General features: G+C 50.4%; 1 protein-coding gene across 2 annotated transcripts in view; it reads left to right on the top strand.

The window, feature by feature from the left end:
- Positions 1–1,281: 1,281 nt before the first annotated feature.
- Positions 1,282–23,429, top strand: part of mgat4a (alpha-1,3-mannosyl-glycoprotein 4-beta-N-acetylglucosaminyltransferase A) — a 39,082-nt gene continuing 16,934 nt past the window's right edge. The window contains exons 1-5 of one of the 2 annotated variants that reach the window (XM_064311917.1): positions 1,282–1,593; positions 1,663–1,791; positions 1,955–2,365; positions 20,449–20,616; positions 21,311–21,451. In XM_064311917.1, coding sequence (XP_064167987.1) covers positions 2,272–2,365; positions 20,449–20,616; positions 21,311–21,451 — 403 coding nt within the window. In that variant the 5' untranslated portion in view covers positions 1,282–1,593; positions 1,663–1,791; positions 1,955–2,271. The remainder of the gene's footprint in view (positions 1,594–1,662; positions 1,792–1,954; positions 2,366–20,448; positions 20,617–21,310; positions 21,452–23,429) is intronic. The other variant, XM_064311916.1, reaches the window with a different exon arrangement.

Raw genomic sequence — 23,429 nt, 5'->3', positions numbered from 1 at the left:
CGCGCGGATCGTAAACTGACATGCTGTAATTGGAGCACCCCGTGGGGACTACAGGTTGGCAGGGCTGTAGGCATAGGCTACTCTAAATCGCGTCGGTTATATAAACAAAAAAGAGTCGTATATCACCACGATCATCAGCGGCACGACTGCACTGGTGTTGCGTTACAGGATTTCACTCAAAGCACCCGGTTGTTTGACCTACGATTAACTGCGTTTGCAGAAGGACCGCAGTGATGAGAATGAGATTCACGCGACCTTTCCGAGGTCACTCAAAAATGTGCATAAAATGAGTTAAGGACTCGTGTGGGCTACCTGTAGGTAATTCACGAAACTGGATTAGCGGGTAGTCGACTAACTTTTTTCAAATGCAGTATCCGGACTGTTTCCTAAACATGACTGGATCTTCGGCAAGATTAAAAACCTAATAAACAGACGAGTCATCGTGGCATATGCAGGACTGTACACCTCCGGGATAAAGCACCTGCCTCTCTAGACATCAGTGTCGTCCCATGCAACCCATAGGAATATTCTCATCACACAATGACGTCACACGAATCACGATATACATTAACTGATCCCGATTCCGGTGTTTGTGTGAGTATGGATAATTATTGGCTGTTATATAAATTAATATGAATTTTCATGTGATATATTGCAATTTGATCCATACTCCGTCGACGGAATGAGCAGCAACTGTACGTGCGCGTGTGTTCCTAAAAAACAAGCCACACATTTTTTTGTATATAAACTAGCCAACTGTATCGTCCTGGCGATTAGCCAGAACGACCGCAGTGTTACAATACGCGCGTGCGTCTTTTTGGAATGTCTGTTCTAGATTAGATACAGTGTTTCCTGATGTGACTGTACTGTCACAGTTTCCTTTCTGATTTGCAACACAGCATAGTACCCTTTTTTGTAATTACGCAGTAAATTCTATTTACTGGGGAAGTATGTTGTTCAAGATGTTGTTCAAAGTTTTGACACAGAATGGCGCTCTTCTGGACTTATCAGACCTACCTCCCAGGAATGTGATTAGTTAGGATCACTAAAACAAGTGAAAGCGATCTCAAGTGTAACCAATATATGACATTATCTGTTTTTAACAAAATAGATTGGCTAGCCTGATATGTAGAGCACTTGTTTTTAAAAACATTAATTATTGTGGAGATCGTTGTACCAGTATGCAAATTTTGGCCACTGTTGACTTGTGGTTGGTGTAGTGAGGGTTGACAGTAGCCAGTAGTATCTTTCAGTGGGCGGGATCCACGCTAAGGTTGATTGAGAGATCACTGTTTGTAAAAGGTCCATAACTGTTTCGCTGGTGGCGGATGGTATGCAGATCGAACTTGAACGGGAATAAAGACGGAACTGAAGTAACTGCTAATACGTTAATGTGACTTAACCAGTCAGAATTTATATAGTAGGCTATTATTCCAGACTTTTCTACAGTCTCGCCATTCAGTGAATTCGGTCACATTTAGGCTACAATACCCGACCCAGAGACGTCGAGAGTGGCTACACTGTGGGATTTTTCGGTTTTACATTCAAAGTCATTCGCGATTCCGTACTCTCCAGCCAAGCAACTTGGACGCGGTAAGTAGCCAGCTAGCCGCGGCTCGCAGCCTCAAAATCCCGTGATTTAATCTGCTTATCCGTCGCCAGTTAAGCGGAGCGATACTGAAGAGGCGCCTGAAAGAAGTTAAAGTCTCAAGACTGGCGTCTCGTGCTGTATAACGACGAGTCGCTGGGGCCGATATCCGTTTTAATGCAAACCGTGGAAAAACTCGACATGTGGGTGTGTTATGCCCCCCGAGCTGAACTGCCTGACAGTTGGTTGACGTATTCTAGCTAGCCGCTTAATTTGACTAAACCTTTTAATTTGTTATTGGTTTTTTCCTTTGTCATCAAATCTAATTTTTTAAAAAAATACATTTTTACTGTCATTTCATTTTAGAACGCTTGCCGGCCAGCGACAACTGTTGAAGACGACGGGTGTTGCACGAAGCTCCTAAACGTAGCCTAGGCTACTTGTCCACCTATCCTTTTTCCAGATTGATTTGAATGAGTAATAGTGGCTGTGGTCATGTTTTTGCACCTCTGACGGACTGTGAGAATGCTGCGATCGGCCTCGACTCGTGATTGACCAGCGGCGGCGCGCCTGACGACGCAGTCGGGTCGGTCGGACCCCTTCCTTCCGTCCCCGCGGCACGAGGGGCTCTGAGGAAGCACATCTGCCCGGAGATCAGCGCCGTGGAAGCCTGCTGAAATGAAATGAGGCTCAGAAATGGAACTGTTGCCACCGCGATTATTTTTCTCACGTCTTTTCTCAGCTTGTCTTGGTATACTGCCTGGCAAAATGGAAAAGGTAAGCGAGCACATATAAGGGTTGGTTTATCGCTTCCAAATCGCAAGTACAGGCTGGCCTGTACAGCAGCTGGCTTGCTTTTAAATCAGACAGCACGGCGATATAAAAAAAGCAACGTATTACTAAAGCGCTGAGTCAAACGCTACATAGCTTTAACTTTACAATAATATAGTTTGGAATGTTAGACATCGCAAACCGAGAAGGCACACCATATCATAACCGTCATAACCGTATTCAGCAGATTAAAGCAATTACATTTTTGTTTTGCCATTTTCAAATCTACCTTATGCTGGAAACAGCGTGGCGGTGTAGTGCGGCGTTAATACATTCTTATGTGTAGTGAGAGTGACAGGCGTTTGTACAGTTTGTCGGTCTGTTGTCAACAGTGACTGGCCATCACCTCTACTGTACAGGTGATTAAAATTCGCTGTCCACAGTACTGACGTACTTGGAAGTCGTTCGAACCGGAACTCCAAAATCTCACAACCACCTTTGATCTGCGTGATGGAAAATCAGTTTTTATCTTACTATAGCAATGTAACCTGTACAGTAGACCACGCTTTAATGTACTACATTTAATACTGGCAATTATATATGTTATCTAATTATTTCCACGGGGGAAATTAATTTTAATTGAGCACCACCGCGCCGTTATAGCTTATTCCGTTTTAAGTCCATTTATAAGGAAATGCTATTGTAACTTGTTTCTGAATATCTGATTGTGCCCTGCCCATATATGAATGCCATACTTTTAATTTTGAATGTGTGTATCACAAATGTATCCTGCAAGGTGCCATGAGGTTTGCTCATATTTTGTGCAGTTTGAGTGGGGAAGCCTGTCAAAGACTCTAAAACCCACTGATTTTAGAGTCTTTGAGTAAGGTGGACTTTAGATGAACTTGGCAGCAATAGCTTGGAAACGTATCAGTTCAAATACTACTATTGTCCGTGCGCCAAGTTTGTGTTTATATAATTACAAGGATATTTTAGTGCAAAAAAAAAAAAAAGCAAGGTTCAACAACCGCTTTGAAATGTCTGAAGAGACGCTCGCGCACCAACGCAATATAGCTAGCTCTAGGCGCATAGTCGGGAGTCATTTACTGTGAAATAATCGCACTGCCGATTTAATGCGCCAAGATTAATGATTTAATCTAGCAACAGTGTCAATGTTTTGGTTATAGTAAGCCTTCATCAGAACAAAAAAAGATAATGATAATTTTGTCCAGGATGTGTTGTGGCTTCTGTTGTGGGTACCATGTTGGGTACAGGTGGCACCTCAAAGCTGGTGACATCACCGGAAAGAGTGGTGACCTCCTTAGCAGGAGCTGTGTCTTCCGTCACTCACAAGTCACGTGACACGCAAGGTCCGCGTCGAGTTACGCGCGCGTGTGGACATTGAAGTAGTGCCTCTTTGTCGCGTGCAAGTCGTTGCCCTCGAATCTGGATGAAAAGGAGGCTGAGGCGTGATTATAAATGACCCGCTGAGCGTTGTGAAGTGTGCGTGACCGTGATGACGGAAACTCACGGGTGTATAATCTCACTTTTTGACGCTGTGAACCTGGGCGGGCTGAAACTGTGATGTGAGAAGTTGACCCACCCACCTTGTGGAGACGGTAAATGGTAAATGGACTGCATTTTATATAGCGCTTTTATGCAAAGCACAATTGATGCCTCTCATTCATCCATTCGCACACACACACTCACACCAATGGTGAAAGGCTGCCATGCCAAGGTACCAATCAGCTCGTTGGGAGCAATTAGGTGTTAGGTGTCTTGCTCAGGGACACGCCCAGGGCGGGGATTGAAGCAGCAACCCTCCAACTGCCAGAAAACCGCTCTTACCCCCTGAGCTAAGTCGCCCCTCAGAGATGTGTTCTCTAATACAGCGAAGGTGCGTGCGTGTGCGTGCGTGTGCGTGCGTGTGCGTGCGTGTGCGTGCGCGTGCGTGCGCGTGCGTGTGTGTGCGTGCGTGTCTCCGTGCGTGCACCATATCCACAGGCAAGTCTTGGGAATGGTAGGACTGGTGTCCCTCGTGTCCTGAGCTTGTGTGGATCCCAGCCGCTTGTTTATTGGTCCTTCATGCTTTGGACACGCTCACAGAGCCCTTTTGCATTCAGACTTCATTTACAGTTTGAGTTGAATGTGGCTGCATTCCATAGCCAACTGTGTAAATTCCCGGTGCACCGACATGACGTGTCCTTGTGCCTTTATTTGCGTCCTTGTGTGACTACATTGTGTATGTGGTTAAAATGGAAGTGGTGTTGGTCAGGAACCAGAGATCCGCTTATTGATTTAATGTCATCTTTGGCTCTTCTGCGACTTCCACCAACAGATATTACATACCTATAAAAACGGGTTTGTCTCCTCCAAGCACTGAATGAAATCCTTTTTTTTTTCCAGTGTAAATATTAGTTTTTGTTTTTTTTTTCTTACACAAGATAAAGCACGTTTGAATCAAGCTGAAGGGTCACCAGCGAACTGGTTTTCACGCTGCATGAGAAACACCAGGGACCGAAGTGCCTTATCTCTCCTGGGGGATGAAAGCGTATGCATTAAAGATTTTCCAGATCCATGTATTTCATCGGATCAGACCAGGGGAATCAGGAGTGCTGGCTATGCCAGTCCGCGTTCTTCAGCGGTGGAGAAAGTGAAAAAAAAACGCTTGTGCGTCCGGTGAAGCAGGAGTCCGCCAGCTGGTTGAGGGGAGAAAGCCTGCCCCGGCCGCCCTGATTGGACGCTGAGATGCTAACCTGCCTCGGTCGCCCTGATTGGACGCTGAGATTCTAACCTGCCTCGGCCGCTCTGATTGGTCGCTGAGATGCTAACCTGCCTCGGTCGCCCTGATTGGACGCTGAGATTCTAACCTGCCTCGGCCGCTCTGATTGGTCGCTGAGATGCTAACCTGCCTCGGCCGCTCTGATTGGTCGCTGAGATGCACTTCAGCCACGGCCCCCGGCTCCGCATCTTTCACACCTACGCTGGTCTCAGAGCACGCGCTTCAGAGCTCAGTCTCCAGCCTGGAGCTGCCGAATGGAATGACTCATGACTAACAGACCTGCACACACACACACACACACACACACACACACATACACACACACACATACACACACACTCACACACACACACACACACACACATACATACACAAACACACTCACACGTACATGCACACACAGACGCACACAGTCACGCACACATGCGCACACACACACACACACACATACGTACACACACACACACACATACACACACACACACACACACACACACACACATACACACACACACACATACATACACACACACACACACACACACACACACATACATACACACACGCACACACACGCACATATACACGCACACACACACACTCACACGCAGACATCCCCCCACGCACCCACACACGTACACACATGCGCACACACACATCGCACACGCACACACACACTCATGCATGCACACACACGCACATGCACACACACACACACACATACACAAACCCCGCACACCCCCCCCCCCACACACACACACACACAGACACACACGTTCAGGCAGGCAGATGAATGGTATCAGTGAAGGAGGCGGAGCTGAACAGTAATCCCCCTGGAGAGGGGTACCTGCACTTCGCTGTGTGACGCTCACGGGCGAGTGCCGCTTGGCCTCGCGATCTGACGCGATGCCCAGTGTTTACTCTCCAGTCAATCCTGGAACCGGAAATACCATAGAGTGTACGTGACCTTTTTTTTCGGGGGCCTGGCCCAGAACGGTCATTGTCCGTAACTGACTTGAGTTTCCTGTCGTAATGTTGCAGTTACAGAACAAAAGGCAGTTGCAGGTAGCAGTGCTGATTTGGCATACTTGGCTGACCCCTAGTCCTGAGTTTTTTCTTTTTTACCGCTATATTTTGTATGGCGATCCTTTGGCTGTTCCATTTGGAATATTGCTGGTGTGTAACATGATATAGTTATGTTTTCTCTTCCCAGTGAGTCGATCCCGTCTTTCAGTCATCCTAAAGAGTGTCATTACGAGGGTAGTTGAAAACTAGTTATGTGGCGATTGAAAATGTGAAACGATGTTTCGTGAAAACGATCTGCCGACTGCAGGTGTGTGGGCTAACATGAGCTGCGTTGCGCACGCACAGGCATCTGGTGTGATAGAAGCCTCATTTGCAGCCTTAACACGGCCCGCGCCAGGCCCCTGACTCATTAGCCGCGTTTCCACCGCAGGAACTATACCCCGGAACTAGGAACCTTTTGAGGAACTCAGTGCGTTTCCACCCCAGGAACTAGGGTCTAAATTTAGTTCTGGGGGCTTTGTTTTACCCCCCAAAACGTTCCTGCTCGGGGGGTAGTACTTTCCGAAAGTACAGGAACCTTTTGGGTGGAGCTTGCAGCGCTGAACATTTCTGATTGGTCGAGTACTCGTAGCGTTTGTGTTGTATTTATTTTCCGCCATTACCCGCCATGTTTGAAAATATGCATCGGCAAACCAATTTATTTTCATAATAACTTCAAATCAAACGTGTATGTTATGCGGCGCAGTAGCCTACTTTTGGTTATAGCCTATCAACGTCTTGGAATTATAACGTGTGCTCTTCTGTTCTTTTCTTGCTTTAGTATTCGTTTTATAAAATGCTAAGCATTCGTGCTGGGACAGCATATTACGTAGGCTACCAAAACATTCAAACGGATTAATTCGGTTGCTGAATATTTTCTTCCGGATTTTCTTTGTTAGCCCGTTGTAATTGACTCAAAACGTTTGATACAGTTGTGTGAGGTATGCGGTAGTTCTGCATAATTAACATTGGTGATACAGTACAAGCAAACTGGAAATCACCTTCCGCACTTTTTATCCGGGTAAAATAACAGGTTAATTCTAGTAATCTTCCCTTTAGCTTTTTCAGACTGCCGTAATTTTACTCAATTTTACTGCCATTTTTCAATTCCACGAAAAGACCAGGAAGACTGTGGACTCATTTATGGTGCATGGTTCGTATCTGGAGGGCACACTTCGCTGCACGGCTAGCAGTAACTTCGAAGGAAAGCAAACGGTGGCTGTACTACTAATTTACATTTTCACGCAAGTCCGAGTTTTCATTCTATTCTTGTCATTTTGCGATTAGCCTATATGGAATTGACGACGAGAAAGTAATAAAACAGCTAATTGTTTACAACGTGTGCATGTTTTCTGCTGTTAATTAATGTGTTTGAGAGGATATATGAAAATCAATAAATACAAAAGTAACCATATATAGTCATTGTTGGTAACCCGTTGTATATAAGTGGAATAAACCCCTCCGGGCTGTCCGGGTTATTAGAAAATAATGTAGGCTACTTCGGTGGTAGTATGGGGTTACAGAAGAAATCATATGACAGATGGACCGACGACAACGTCAGTGGGCTAATTTGCCTAATCTTCGCGGTACTTTAGACCCCGGTGGAAACGCAGACAACCATTGGCTGAAGGAACCTTTTAGTTCCTGGTAAAGTAGTTCCTGGGACTGAAAGTTCCGGGTAATTTTGGTGGAAACGCGGCTATTGACTCTCAGTGGGGAGGAAGGAATACAGGAGTGCAGTACCACGTGTGGCCAGAAGGGTGTAACACTTCCGTTCCTGGGAGAGATCGATCCCCTCTGGTCGTATCCAGGGACCGGATCAACTAGGCTTGCCTGGTCTTGTTTTCGAAGCTGCATGCAACACAGTCTCTGGCTGCAGATGAAAGCATTAAGAGTAGCGCTGCTGTGTCATATACTGTTAATGCACAATGCACTGTTCTTCAGATAAGATATCCTTTTTACTTTAAATAAAATTTTTAATGTATCATTTTGGTGCTCAGCGTGGGCCTGTACATACGTGGTTATGAATGTATTTTGAAATGTCCGGTTATCTATTACTGCAACTGTGTTCATGTGCAAACGCCACTAAGCTTGCATACGAAGGAGTCCATAAAGGAACACCTTTATGTGGTTTTTAACAGGTAGTTCCACTTCTACCACTCAGGTAGAACCTCAGCACTTGAGCACACAGGTAGAAGCTGAAGCTTGAGCACACAGGTAGAAGCTGAAGCTTGAGCATGTAGGTAGAAGCTGAGGGTTTGATCACACAGGTAGAAGCTGAAGATTGAGCATGCAGGTAGAAGCTGAGAGTTTGATCACACAGGTAGAAGCTGAAGCTTGAGCATGTAGGTAGAAGCTGAAGCTTGAGCATGCAGGTAGAAGCTGAAGCTTGAGCATGCAGGTAGAAGCTGAGAGTTTGATCGCACAGGTAGAAGCTAAAATTTGAGCACGCAGGTAGAAGCTGAAGCTTGAGCACACAGGTAGAAGCTGAAGCTTGAGCACACAGGTAGAAGCTGAGAGTTTGATCACACAGGTAGAAGCGGAAGCTTGAGCAAGCAGGTAGAAGCTGAAGCTTGAGCAAGCAGGTAGAAGCTGAAGCTTGAGCATGCAGGTAGAAGCTGAAGCTTGAGCACACAGGTAGAAGCTGAAGCTTGAGCAAGCAGGTAGAAGCTGAAGCTTGAGCATGCAGGTAGAAGCTGAAGCTTGAGCACACAGGTAGAAGCGGAAGCTTGAGCATGCAGGTAGAAGCTGAAAGCTTGAGCACACAGGTAGAAGCTGAAGCTTGAGCATGTAGGTAGAAGCTGAAGCTTGAGCATGCAGGTAGAAGCTGAAGCTTGAGCATGCAGGTAGAAGCTGAAGCTTGAGCATGCAGGTAGAAGCTGAAGCTTGAGCATGCAGGTAGAAGCTGAAGCTTGAGCATGCAGGTAGAAGCTGAAGCTTGAGCATGCAGGTAGAAGCTGAGAGTTTGATCACACAGGTAGAAGCTGAAGCTTGAGCATGCAGGTAGAAGCTGAGAGTTTGATCACACAGGTAGAATCTCAGCACTTGAGCACGCAGGTAGAAGCCGAAGCTTGAGCACACAGGTAGAAGCTGAACTTTGAGCACGCAGGTAGAAGCTGAAGCTTGAGCATGCAGGTAGAAGCTGAGAGTTTGATCACAGGTAGAAGCCGAAGCTTGAGCACGCAGGTAGAAGCTGAAGCTTGAGCATGCAGGTAGAAGCTGAGAGTTTGATCACACAGGTAGAAGCTGAAGCTTGAGCATGCAGGTAGAAGCTGAAGCTTGAGCATGCAGGTAGAAGCTGAGAGTTTGATCACGCAGGTAGAAGCTGAAGCTTGAGCATGCAGGTAGAAGCTGAGAGCTGTGTGAAGCAGCTCGGGTCTGAATCGTGGCTGCAGAAAGCCTGCAGAAAGCTGCGGGTTCGAGGGGCCTGGCAGGGTGGCACTCTGGGACGGGGGAGGCGCCAGAGGCTCTGGCCGCCTGAATGCAGTATTCTTCCCGCGGGCCGCTCCTCTGTGCCTCTCTCTGTGCTGCACTGCATTCCTGGAACATCCCACTCTGTGTGTACTGCTGTGGGTCCACAGTGAAGGGCAGCTATGGAAAAGCATGGGGCTCATTTCCGGCCTGATTAAAATGGGGGGAGGGGGGAGGGGGGTATCGGTTGGCAGATGTATTCAGACAAAGATTCTTATTCATATTGGCTACTTGCTGCGCTAGGGGTCTGATTTGAGTGCTTCTCTTTCCTGTAAACTGCTACAGCGCCGAGTAAAGTGTCGAAGTGGGCTTCTGCTTAAAATGGGGTGTGTGTGTGTGTGTGCACGTGTGTCTTTGCATGTGTCTGTGCGTCTGTGTGCGTGCGTGCGTGCATGTGTCTCTGTGCGCGCGCGTGTGTGTATGTGTGTGTGCACGTGTGTCTTTGCATGTGTCTGTGCGTCTGTGTGCGTGCGTGTGTGTATGTGCGTGCGTGCGTGTGTGCATGTGTGCAAAACTGGTGGTGCAGACTTGTCTTAAAAATGTGCTGATTGGTGCTTCAGTCCCATGACTGCGTAACTGTGCCAGTTTACGCAAGCGCCTCACTTCCTGCTGAACTCAATGAGAGGATTCAGTCCCATGTCCCTGCGCTGCAGGGGAACATTTAAAGGGCCCTTCTCATGACCAGCAGCCATGGAATGTGCAATACAGGCAACTTTGTCCCAATGAAAGAGCTTCGTCTCACAGCAACTCCCCCCCGCCCCCCCACCTCCCCCTCCCCCCTTTTCCGGAATCCACCGCTCGGGGGAACGATGTTCCAGGTATGCGTCTGCTTCACCTGGGACCTGAGACGTTTGCCCCGCCCACGCCACGGGCCGTACGGCCTGCAGGTACTCGCCTCCCTGCTCTTCCGTCCGTCCATGTCACGCTTTTCCATCCGAACCCCAGAAAAAAACAGAAGATTTGGGTGGATTCTGGTTTGGGGTGGATTCTGGTTTGCGGTGGATTCTGGTTTGGGTGGATTCTGGTTTTGGGTGGAATCTGGTTTGGGGTGGATTCTGGTTTGGGGTGGATTCTGGTTTGGGAAGGGTTGAGCGGTTCAGGTTCTGGTTTGGGAAGGGTTGAGTGGTTCAGCCTGTCCCGTGGTTCACTCTCGCTGTACTGTCCTGTACCTCACGGGGCAGGACCTGGTGTTCCGCTCGGCCCAAAATAGACCAAGGAGAGCGGCCCGATTGTCCCGGCAGCGGGACCGGATAAGGAACAGGGAAGCGGCCATTGTTCTCCACACGTCCTTGGGAAGGAAAAAAAAACCAAACTAAATAACGGCCCTTCTGCAGGACCGGCTCGGGGTTCAGAGGGAGGGAGGGACAGAGAGAGAGCGCGAGAGAGAGAGAGAAAGAGAGAGAGGGACAGAGAGCGGGAGAGAGAGAGGGACAGAGAGTGGGAGAGAGAGAGAGGAACAGAGAGAGAGCGGGAGAGAGAGAGAGAGAGAGAGAGAAAGAGAGAGGGGGACAGAGAGCGGGAGAGAGAGAGGGATGGGGAAAGGGCGTGAACTAGGGAAATAAATGGTAAATTCCATCTAGATATGAATGAAAAGCAAATGGAATTGAAATTGATAGAGACGGGGTGACGGAGAGAGACAGACGGGGGAGCGAGAGGGAACGAGAGAGGGTCTGACGCAGGAGAGAGGCCTGTGAATGGACGTCCTCTGTACCGGAGTGACCCCATCTTGCTTTATTAGGTTTCGCAGTGATGTAGCTGTATTAAAGATTTTTCTGTAATTCACGCGGACACATTTGTGCAGTCTGAATTCTGCTGGCTTCCAAGGGCACGTTTTCATAGGCAGTGTGTTTCAGCAGCTGAAGAGAGGACGCATTTCACTGACACGCATTCAGACACACACTCACGCACACACACACGCGCACACACACACCCACACAAAAACCCGCACACACACACGAACGCATCGCCACACACAGCACACACACAAACCCACACACCCACAAATGCAAACACGCACCCACAAACACAAACGCATCGCCACATACACACGCACACACACACACACACACATGCACAGACATGTGCACACACAGCACACACACACACACACACAAACCCACTCAAACCCACACACGCACAAATGCAAACACACACACACACACCTTCTTGCTGATGTTGAGCCTGTCACCTCCAGGGAATATTCTTCTTCTGTGGTGGGGTTTTGAGGAGCGAGGAGATGTTGATGGCGGCCATTTTCCCTCTGCCCCTCCCGCAGGCTGACTCTAGCCCTGTTACCGTAGCGACCCCTCAGCATCATCAAATCAAATCAAATCAAATCAAATTTTATTTGTATAGCGTATTTTACGGCAGTTGTCACAATACGCTTTACAGACAACCCTGGCCTAAACCCCCACAGGAGCAAGCCTAAGGCAACAGTGGCAAGGAAAAACTCCCTGTGGCAGATGGGAAGAAACCTTGGAAGGAACCAGGCTCAAGGGGGAAACCCATCCTACCTCTGGTCGGCTCAGGGTGCCGACTGGTGACCAGCATGTCAGTCAGTTTTCTAAGATTTGTGATGTGGCTCAGATGATGGGTGGGGCCGGGTGGCGGTGATGGGGAACAGCAGGTGGCGACAGATGTGGGCAGGGTGGAGGCAACGACGAAGGAGGGGCTGGACCGCAGAGGTGGGGGAGATCATCAGAGCCCAGGGCACAGAACACAGAGTGCTTTGTGTGGCCACGCCCTTTACTCAGTGGAGATGAGCTTCTGTTCACGTGCTGTTTCATCTTTTTTAAAATGGGGGCATTTGAGCACCTACTCTCACTCAGTAACGAGTTCCCCCTCCCCCCCAAACATTGTATCACCAAGCAGGGCATCGACTGAATGCCCCAGAGTGATATCACCCAAATGAACCAATCAATGGCCTGGGTCTGAATGGATTGGCACACACTGTCTCACCAACCTCCCCCCTTATTTCTGTTGCACCGCTTCTCTCTTTCTCTTTCTCACCTCTCTGTTTCTCTTACCTTTCTCTCTTTTGTTTCGCTTTCTCTCTCGCTGTCTCTCTCTTTTTCTCTCTCACCCTCTCCTGTGTGTGGAGCACCTCTCTGTTCACTGATTTAGTTTGACAGTGCATTGTGGGATATGTAGTGTTTTTTTTTTTTTTTTTGGGGTGATCTAGTTGCCGGTTCTTTCACCTCTTTGATGATGAAGTGCAGTTTTGGAGGAATCTCGTCTGGCCCTACTCATTCCACCAGATTCCTACTGCTGTAGTAACACAACCCTGACCCTAACCCTAACTCTAAACCTTACTGTGACCCTCACCCTGTCCCTAACTCCCTAACCATAACTCTAAACCTAACTCTACACCTGAGTCTAAACCCTAACTTTAAACCTAACTCTTAACCTGAATCTAAACCTTTAATCTAAACCTAACTCTTAGCCTGAGTCTAAACCCTAACTCAAGACCCTAACTGTAAACCTTACTCTTAACCTAAGTTTAAACCTAGCTCCAAACCCTGACTCTAAACCAAACTCCTAACCCTGAGCAGGGAATGTGAATGCAGTGGTGCGTCACTGCCTCAGCTGGCTGGTGCTCTTACCTGCAGTTTCACTGAAAGCACACTCATCAGCGCATCAACGTCTGGGGTTTAAAAAAATCAATCGCTGATGGGAGCTTTGGAGTCCTCCCTGAGCTGTTCTGTGAGAGTGTGTGTGTGTGTGTGTGTGTGTGTGTGTGTGTGTGTGTGTGTGTTTAGTGTCTGCGTGTGTGGGTATGTGCGTGGGTGGTTGAGCCTGTTCTACATCAGGCTCTGCTCTGTGTTATTATAGCCCAACGCATTCTTTGTAAAAAAAAAAAAAAGACTGATATCAGGAAGGTAGCATTAATGCCCACGGCAGCTTCCTGTTTAACAGGAAGTCCCTCTCCCCTGGTGTGAGGATGACATGGGGGGGCAGGGGGCAGGGGGGTCTCGGTCCTGCAGGTCAGGACAGCGGCGGGGCACAGGCCGCGTCCCCTTTAATTCCCTAAACCGCCTCCACCGCGGGCGCTCTTATCCCGAGCGATTTGCAATGCAAACACCGGGCGCGGCGAGCCGGGATCGAAGTGCGGCAAGCACGCCGGGGTGTGTTCCTCCGGCTCGGCTCGACACGGGGGCGTCGCGGGCGCTACCCCCCGCCAAACGGCTCGTACGTACCCGCGCGGGCTGCCCGAAAACCGCCCCGGGACGGTCTGGGACAGCCCCGTCAGGAGAGATCGCCCCCAAACAGTCATCTCCGTATCTGTCTGTCTGCAGCAGTACGGCCGACACCAGAAAGCTGTACCACCGAATGGCGGTTTAACTGTATGTGCAGAGGAAAACGAGATTGCTTTGTGGTTAGCAGATGTGTATGCAGATGAGTTTTCAGATTGACGCCCTGGATAAGGGTGACACCCTTAGAGAGTCATGTTGGCATTTAAAATATTTTACCACTTGTTGGTAAAAGTCCTTGATAAATGTCAATGAAATGTTGCTAACCAAACAGTGCAATCATATGGAAGAATTTCGTTTTTAATTTTGGTTAAAATACTCCTTTTAAAGTGGTCAGCCATCTGCAGCAGTTTCGCTGGTGTCTGTGTCCGGGGTGTCCACACAGGACCGTATCCGTTTCAGCGTTTACTGCCAGCTCCTGCTTTTAATTACTTTATTGCCCCAACGAGTTAATAATTAATGCTTCAGCTGCATTCCTTGATAAGTTCAGGAATGACAGCTGAAGACTGCTCCTGTGTTCCACCCTGAACCGTCTCATTGTGGTGTAATGTACCAGTTAAAGCAGCGCTAGTGTGTTCAGGTAATTTGGCTGATTAGGCCAGTGTGATTGGCTGTAACAGAGAAAGGCCTGCATGCACAGTGGCCCTGGCAGGAATGGAATTAGCCCCCCCCCCCCCCCCCCCCGGCCTCGGCCTCCACGCTTAACGAGTCTCAGATAGGCCTGTGCCACGCGTCTGGAAACCCCCGGAAGTCTGTGTATGAACGCGTGGGTCTCTGCTGGAATGCGGAAGATGAGAGAATGCTGTGCTGTGCTGTGCTGTGCTGTGCTGTGCTGTGCTGTGCTGTGCTGTGCTGTGCTGTGTGTGAGATCCTCCTCTGATTGGCTGCCGACTCCCTCGGTTCCTCGTCAGGATTCGACGGGCTCGACATTTTGGGAGAGGAAAGCGAAGCCTCTCTCTGTTTGGGCCTCGCTGACGGAGGCGGTGGCGGTTGGTGGTGGTGGTTGACGGGGGCGGAGAGAGCGGCCCTCGAGCGCCTTCTGGTGGCGGCTGACGTTTCTGTCGCCGTCAGAGGCGGAGAACCAGCGGTGTGCCACGCCGTCTGAGCCTGTCACTAACCCCGCCCCCTCAGTGTCCTGATCCCGCCCCCTGCTTATCTGAGTGAGAAGGATGGATGGATGGATGGATGGATGAATAACAGGATTAGAAGGATGTGCTGGAGATGAGCTGCTAATCCATTTAGAAGGCCTGAGGCCAGCCACTTTACCCTGAGGGGGTCCACCAGGGGGCAACAGAAGTCGAGGTGGGGGGGTCTGTGGCTTGGGACCAGCTGGCCAGAGCTACGACTTGTAAACCCCACAAACGAGCTCAAGTCTTCACCGGTTATCAGTCAGTGGCTCATCGATTTGAACCAATCATAACTTTGCTGTGGAGTGCCGAGTCCCGTGATTGGTGCAGACAAACTGGTGGGTTACTTCATGTGTCTCCGGTCGGGGGGTGTGAGTGGAGGTCGAGGGTGAGGGAACAGAGGGGTTTTAAAAGGAGAGTAACCCTTTACGCGGCTGTGTAATTTTACAGGGTTAGTGGTGTCCTGTGCAGCCCCAGGCTTGGAGTGGCTCAGTGTACGTGGGCTCGGGGCTACAGAGCCCAGCGGTGTTTCAAATGTGTGTGAATGTTTTTGGAGGGTATTTTTGTGTTTTTCTAAAAGTACATCTTGCTGTATTTTTTCCCCATCCTGGATGTTGACGTACAGTCTAATTCCTGTGCAGAGTACCCCATGACCAGTGACCCCCCCTTTCTAAGACATAGTGTCACATACACACCACCCCCGGCCAGTCAGTCACAGTGTAGCAGTTCATTCCCCTGCACAAGCGGCCTCTGTATGCAGTGTGGGGGTGTGGCTTCATTTTATTTTTATTTTGTACACCTCATAAGAGACTGTTTCAGAAATGCTGACCCCCCACCCCCCCCTCCCTGCGCTTTGGGTGCATACGGCCCCTCTGTGTAACTCTGTTCAGTGTGGGCCAAATTTTAGGGGAAGGTGAAGGGGCAGAGGGGGGTTGGAGTTTGGGAGTCGAGGGGGGGTGGGGGGACGCTTTCCTGCAGCTCGTCTCTGAATACCCCCCCCCCCACCCCCCGGGCTGTTTCAGCACCTTGCTCTAAACGCCCCCCTGGGATTCTCCTGCTGCAGCGCTGTGTGGATGCTGTTTGTTTCTCTGCCCCTGCTGCTGTGTTCTGCAGATTCTGTGCTGCGTTTCAGACCTTCTCTGGGTGGGTTTTCCTCCTCCTCCTCCTCCTCTGAATGAATGAATGAATGAATGAAGGCAGTTTTCATTCATTCATTCATTCATTCATTCATTCATTCATTCATTCATTCATTCATTCATTCATTCATTCATTCATTCATTCATTCATTCATTCAGTCAGTCAGTCAGTCAGTCAGTCAGTCAGTCAGTCAGTCAGTCAGTCAGTCAGTCAGTCAGTCTCACAAGAGTCCACCGCAACTCCAGTTACAGCCTGTGTGTTCTGTCTGTGTCAACTCACTCGTGTGTGTGTGTGTGCCCATTTGTATATGCAAGTGTGCGTGTGTGTGTGTACATACATGCTGGTTTGTTTGCCTGTGTGTGTGTGTACCCGTGTTCATGCGGATGTGTGTGTGCATGTGTACATGCGTGTGTGTGTATACGTGTGCGTGTGTGTGTACATGTGGGTGTTTGTGTGCGTACAGGATTGCGTGGGTGTGGAGCAGACTGAGCAGATGTGTGAGTGTGTTTGTGTGTATATGCGGGTGTGTGTGTGTGTGTGTGTGTGTGTGTGTTTGTGTGTGTGTGTGTGTGGGTGTGTGTGTGTGTGTGTGTGTGTGTGTGTGTGTGAGAGAGTGTGTTTGTGAGAGTGTGTTTGTGTGCGTACAGGATTGCGTGGGTGTGGAGCAGACTGAGCGGATTGCGGTATTTGTGGAGTCTAAATAAAACGTCAGCACTTGTTTGTGGAGTGTATCAGGAGAGCGTGAGAGCGCGCGCACTCTACTGCTCTGCGTGATTCACCCTTTCACACACCGTCACACCGCCCCCCCCCCCGTCCCCCCGCCCCCCGCGGGCTCCTTACGGGGACAGTGTGAGTGGCAGCGTGCTGTTTGCTGATCCCTTCTGTGCACAGCCGCCCCCACGCACGCCCTGCCCCGACTTTATCAAAGAGACTTCAGGCTGTCGGATTTCCCCCGCCCTGCGCCCTGGTCTTGGGGAGCCGCTGGGTCTGCTGCTCTGCGTTGTCGCTTCGTTAATCTGTGGAAGTGGTTGATTGTAGTTGAGTTTTTTTTTTTTTTTGTTGAGTTAAAGTAGTTAATTCAGGCAAAATCTTAAGGCACTCCAGGACCAGGGTTAGGGGACCCCAACAGACCCTGCGTCTCTCCAGGTCCAGAGTTGGGGGACCCCAAAAGACCCTGCGGCTCTCCAGGACCAGGGGCGGCTGCACTGGTCTCGCTGGGTGACCTGTTTGGGCTCACTGACCCACGGTTAGATGCTGAGTGACTGGTGCTCAGCTGTGTTTGACTGGTGCTCAGCTGTGTTTGACGGAACACGAGTCACAGATGGACCCATGGGTTTGATTGACAGGCCCGGGGGCGTCGCTCAGCGCGCGGCTCAGCGGAGACCAGCGGCTGGTCTGGCGGGCTCGGTCGGGTGGGGCCCGCGTGCTCATGTGAGCGCTGGGGTGAGGGTCACGGGGGGTCCGGGTGGGCTCTTGCTCGTCCGCTCCACAGGAACAGACTGTTCCATTTCCAGGAAGCTGGGAAAAAAATAAAATGAGCGGAAAGAGAGAGGAAAGGAAAGGCTGATGGATATCGCAGGCGAAAGGCTGCAGTCACGTCCTGCAGTCTCCCCCCCCTGGGGGGCCTGATCACGCGAGCTTTAAAGGCTGAGGCAGCAGGCGCTCCGCACCTTCCTGCGGGCGATCGACCTGCGTGCAGCGAGGGAGGGGTGCGGAGAGAGAGAGAGGATCTGGATCAGAGGTCCTGTGGAGCTGAGCTGACCGGAGGAGACCCTCCCTTAGTCCCAGAAAACTCTGCTCTGACCATCCGGTCCCGCCCCGCCCCACCCCACCCCGCCCCCCTCGCCTCTGATCGTTGCCGCGCCCCTCTGTGTGTGTGTGTGTGTGTGTGTGTGTGTGTGTCACGCAGCTGCAGTGAGCCGCCGCCGCTGCCAAAAACCCACATGAAAGGCTGGCCTGGAGCAGTGGGCGAGCTTGAGAACATCCAAGTGCTGAAGGCCGCCCTGCTGTAACAATGCAGCAGCATTCCTGCAGTCCGTCCAGCGCGGCCGCGGAGAGACGTGGGGGCGGACAGACGGACGAATGGACAGACAGAGTGGCTGTCCCCGCCCCCCCCCCCCCCCCCTCGTTCCTGGGTTGTGGGCCGCTGCTCTGGGAGAGACAGGCGGAGATGGAGGCAGATTTAAAGCCTAAATGCAGCTGGGCTAAGGGTGCCCTTAACCGACAGATGGGTGCCTCCCATCTCCAACAACAGCGATCACGGCCTCCTGGTGCTGGGAATAAAGGTGCTTGTTGGAGGGTTTGGAGTACATCAGGGGGGGTCAGGGGTCAGTGGTCAGGGTCCCCCCGCTCGTGTTAGCCTGGAGGGAACACAAGGCCACTGTTTGATGGTTCCACGTTCTTTTGCTCTCATCTGGTGTCGTGCAGGCATGTCCTCAAACTGTCAGTCCGAGAGTTTAGATGCTGGTTTTGGACAACAGCGTGCTCTGGCACCTTATTAGAGGTGCTGTTAGAGCATGAACACACACACCACACACACACACACGCACACGCACACAACACACACACACACACACACACACACACACACACACACACACACACATACACACACACACACACACGCACACACACACACACACAGACCCTCAAGGCCTTTTTCTGTGGCAGGGCTTCATGCTGGCGTGTAGACCGGTTAGGAGGGAATGCACAGAGAACAGACACACACCCACACACCGCACACAGGAAATGATGATGACTGCGCAGTCTTGACAGGAAACCAAGGTGGAATTTACCTGCGTTACCGGGCCCTTTTGTAGTGGGACAGAGAAACCCCATCCCCGCCTTGCTTCTGGTCCAGGGGAGAGCTTTACCGGGAAATGGCGCTGAACCACAGCCGGTGTGAGAACTGGGAAGGTGGGGCTTCCCTTTCTTCCTGCTTAAAAAAAAAGGAAAAGAAAAATTCTATTCTTCTACTGAAACTGTTTGTAGAACTGAACAACCCTCTGGCTTGATTTAAAACAGCCGGAAGATAAGCAGAGATTCTAGATGAGATTTAAAAGAATCGATTGTATCTGCAGAGAGTAGAGCAGCCCTGGGGGGGTGGGGTGGGGTTGGGGGGTGATGCTATTACAATATGATGGTGCCCCCAGCCTCTCCTCTCTCTAGGCTGGTTGTGGGACGATTGTGTTGCTCTGTTTGGCAATAGGACCGTTCTCCCTGTACTACGACAGACAAGTCGATGGAATCCAACCCATGACAACCCACTGGCTAAATCAATAAGATGCAACACAATACAGGCTACAGGTCAAATCCATAACGCCCAAGAGGCACAGTTTGCCGAGTGTATTCTAATGCTTCTCCATCAGCATGCCGTCCTCTTCCTCATCGTCTTCATCCTCCTCCTCACTTTTACCTTGTGTACTTGGTGCACCGGAGTCCTCCTCCCTCACCTCTCCTGAGATGGTCCCGGTCAGTCAGTTTAGTTTCCGTGGTGACAGAGTGGTGAGGTTGACCCCGCCCCCACATGTCTGTCCTGCCTGGCCCCTCCAATCCCAGCTGTTTCTGTGCAGGCTGTCCCAGGATGCACTCTGGAAGGCTCCTTTCGTGGGATTTTGTGGGAGCGTGTTCCACCAGGGATACTCAAATATGGCCCTCAAGATCAGCAGCACTGCTGGTTTTCTCTTCTGCCTGACAGTCCGTAGTCCAGTACTTACTGGTGCTGGTTGGCCAGAGGTTACACGCATATAGCATTATCACAGTAAACATTTTGATAACATTTATTGACATGATTCTAAAGGTCATTTATTGTTGGCATCTGTGTGTCTTGCAGTGGAACTGATAGCATTAGCTTTGCCATGTCTCTCTGCGGTAAAGTTGATAGCATTAGCATCTCTGTCTCTGTAGAGGAGCTGTTAGCATTAGCGTCTCTGCGTCTCTCTGCTGAGGAGCTGATAGCATTAGCCTCTCTGTGTCTCTCTGCAGAGGAGCTGTTAGCATTAGCCTCTCTGTGTCTCTGTGCAGAGGAGCTGATAGCATTAGCATCACTGTGTCTCTCTGCAGAGGAGCTGATAGCATTAGCATCACTGTGTCTCTCTGCAGAGGAGCTGATAGCATTAGCATCACTGTGTCTCTCTGCTGAGGAGCTGATAGCATTAGCATCACTGTGTCTCTCTGCTGAGGAGCTGATAGCATTAACGTCTCTGCGTCTCTCTGCTGAGGAGCTGATAGCATTAGCCTCTCTGTGTCTCTGTGCAGAGGAGCTGATAGCGTACCAGCGGGAGTTCCATGCCCTGAGAGAGCGCCTCCGTGTGGCGGAGCACAGGACACTGCAGCGCTCTACCGAGCTCAACAGCATCCTGGAGCAGTTCAGACGCGCCATCGCTGAGACCAACGGGAGCAAGGACGCCCTCACAAACTTCTCCCGTGAGTACGGAGCAGGCGCACGGACACACACACACACACACACACACACGCACACACACACACACACACACACACGCACACACACACACACACACACACACACACACACACACACACACACACACACGCCCGCGCACACATACACACACACACGCGTCCATGTGCGTGTACATATGCCCACACACACACCCATATGCGTGTACACACACACACACACACACACACACACACACATCCATATGCGTGTATACACACACACACACATACACACACACAAATTCGCACATGCATGCAGACGCACATACAAGTGTGCACATGCGTGCAGACGCACATACAAGCGTGCTCATGCACACACTCATGTGGACCAGTGTTGGTGCAATGTCATGCGTGCAACTGTGCAGAATCGGCATGCACTGTGCACTGTGCTCCACATACTGGGTCTACACTGTGGGGGAAAAAAAGCAGCACAGGTTCAATCCCCAGCATTGACTGCTACACCTCATTGGCTGTCCTGTAAGGTTGTTATAGTGCTGTATTGGACTCCATTGATTGGTCCAGTAAGGTTGTTGTAGTGCTGTATTGGTCTACATTGATTGGTCCTCTAAGGTTGTTATAGTGCTGTATTGGACTCCATTTATTGGTCCTGTAAGGTTGTTGTAGTGCATTGATTGGTTGTTATGATATTTGCCCCCAGATGAGACTCAGAAGCTGTTGAAGGAACTGGTCCACAGGAAGCCGCTCCAGGTGCCAAATATCTACTACCACATGCCCCACCTGCTGAACCGGGAGGAGAGCCTGCGGCCAGCCGTGCAGGTGGGGCTGGGCAGGACCGGAGGTGAGCAGTCCGCCCCCCCCCAAAACGCGCTCACACCAGACCTTCCAGAACCTTCCACTCTAGGACATACAGAGACCCATGATGGCTGACAGGAACTCAAGAGTCAGAGCGTTTCCGACGGGATTCACACAAAGGCTGCCAGATTCGTAGGTGTAGGTTTTGAGAAACACCCTCTCTGTAAAGTCCTGTCCTCAGGCAAGGCTTAGGGCTCGAACCTTGTTCAAGGTCACTGGCCAACTCCGACATCATCTGTGGTACCCTGTGGTTACAGTCCTGGATTCTCCAGAGATCAAGCCACTCCTGAGATTCTTTAGAGCCTGCTGAAACTCCGCTCCGTGGTCTTTGCTGAAACTCTGCTCTGTAGTCTTCACAGAAACCGTGAAGCAAAAATAACCCATTATGATTCATCTTATGAAAATGAATTTAAGGGCATGACTAAGCACTGTACTGTGGCAGTTGGCATTCAGTAATGAATTCTGGCTCCAGAAGCTTTGCTTACTACCTGGACCATTCAAGTGGGTAATTCACCCTGATAATGAATTTCGTACCTCCAGAAATGAGCTGGCCCGTCAGATCAGCAAATCTATGAATTAGCTCAGCTAAAGTAACCCAGGAGGGGGGTTTGCTGAATCTGCATGGTCCACACCTTTATCGCTCAACGCTCTGCCTGGCTCTCGTGAAGGGAAAAGAAAGAATTTAAGATGTGGAATGTGGAACATGGAATGTGCTCATGATGTTGCCATGCCTCCCAGCTCTATAACAGCAGGAGACGAGGTCATGGCCCAAAACACTGAACACGGACACAGCTCAGCTGCGGTTCCCCCTCCTAGCTGCACGCTTCTACTTCCTCGTTTCTGAACGCTAGGCCCAGAATTCCTCAAATGTTATCCCAGGATTCCTCAGTGGTGCTCCCAGAATTCTTCAAAGCTGATCCCAGAATTTCTTAAAGAGCTGGGCCCAGAATTCCTCAGTGGTGATCCCAGAATTCCTCAGAGCCTATCCCGGAATTTCTAAAAAGCTGGGCCCAGAATTCCTAAGCAATGATCCCAGAATTCCTCCATGGTGGTCCCAGGCATGGCATGTTGGCTATGGTCACCGTCCCATGACAAGTACTGGGTCAGGGGAGCTTGACTTCCTTTCACCGCACCTGAGACAGTCTGCTTGGGCCCCCGCCCCCCCCCCCCGGTCTTTGTCCCTCTCCGAACTGCATTACGGGGGATCAGGTTCCTCTCCAAGGATGAAGGATGGAGGTGACTCCAGTACAATGTCAGACCAGCACAATGGCTTCTGTGGCTTCACATCGCATCAAAGGGCCCGTGACAATGGCATGGCTGATGGGCAGGTCTCCAGAGGGACAAAAAACAGGAACGAGCACGCATGAGCACACCGCGTCTCCGTGGCTCTCCAGACGTACTGGTGTGCTGGCCTGTATCCGTTACCCGTATCCGCTATCGCCGTAATTCTGTTATTGTGCTGCGTTTTTAACGGGTGGAGGGGGAGCCACCCTTTTGTCGTATTGTTTCGCCTTGCTCCTACACTTGGAGGACCCCAGTTCCCAGGCTGCCACGGCTCACAGCAGTTTGATGCGGTATTCATACCTGCAGCTGGATATTTACCTCTGCTGCTCAGGTTTCCGAGTTCAAGTTTAAAATTGCCGTGCCCCAAAAATGGGATTCAAACCTGTCAGGACGCTGCTCAAGTTTCACAGCCATTGTGGCTGTAGCATGCATCTGTACGCAGGTGGACAGGTCTCAGGGCTCTTCTGAGGGGGGGGGGGGGCGGAAGAGAGACCTGATCTGAAATAAAGTTGATGTTGTTTCCTCCTTTGGTTGTTTTTAACCACAGGTGTTTATTTAGGATTTGGTCTCCCAGAGGGACTCAGACGTGCTATTATCAGGACTGTGCGATGTGAGGATGACTCATGCCCTGCCAGCATGGGCGTACCTCTCACTCCTCTGGGGATGTGAGAGGGGAAGTG

The sequence above is a fragment of the Anguilla rostrata genome, chromosome 15, assembly GCF_018555375.3.
Source record: "Anguilla rostrata isolate EN2019 chromosome 15, ASM1855537v3, whole genome shotgun sequence".
Classification (NCBI taxonomy): domain Eukaryota; kingdom Metazoa; phylum Chordata; class Actinopteri; order Anguilliformes; family Anguillidae; genus Anguilla; species Anguilla rostrata.
This window is presented reverse-complemented; position numbering and strand designations above follow the sequence as displayed.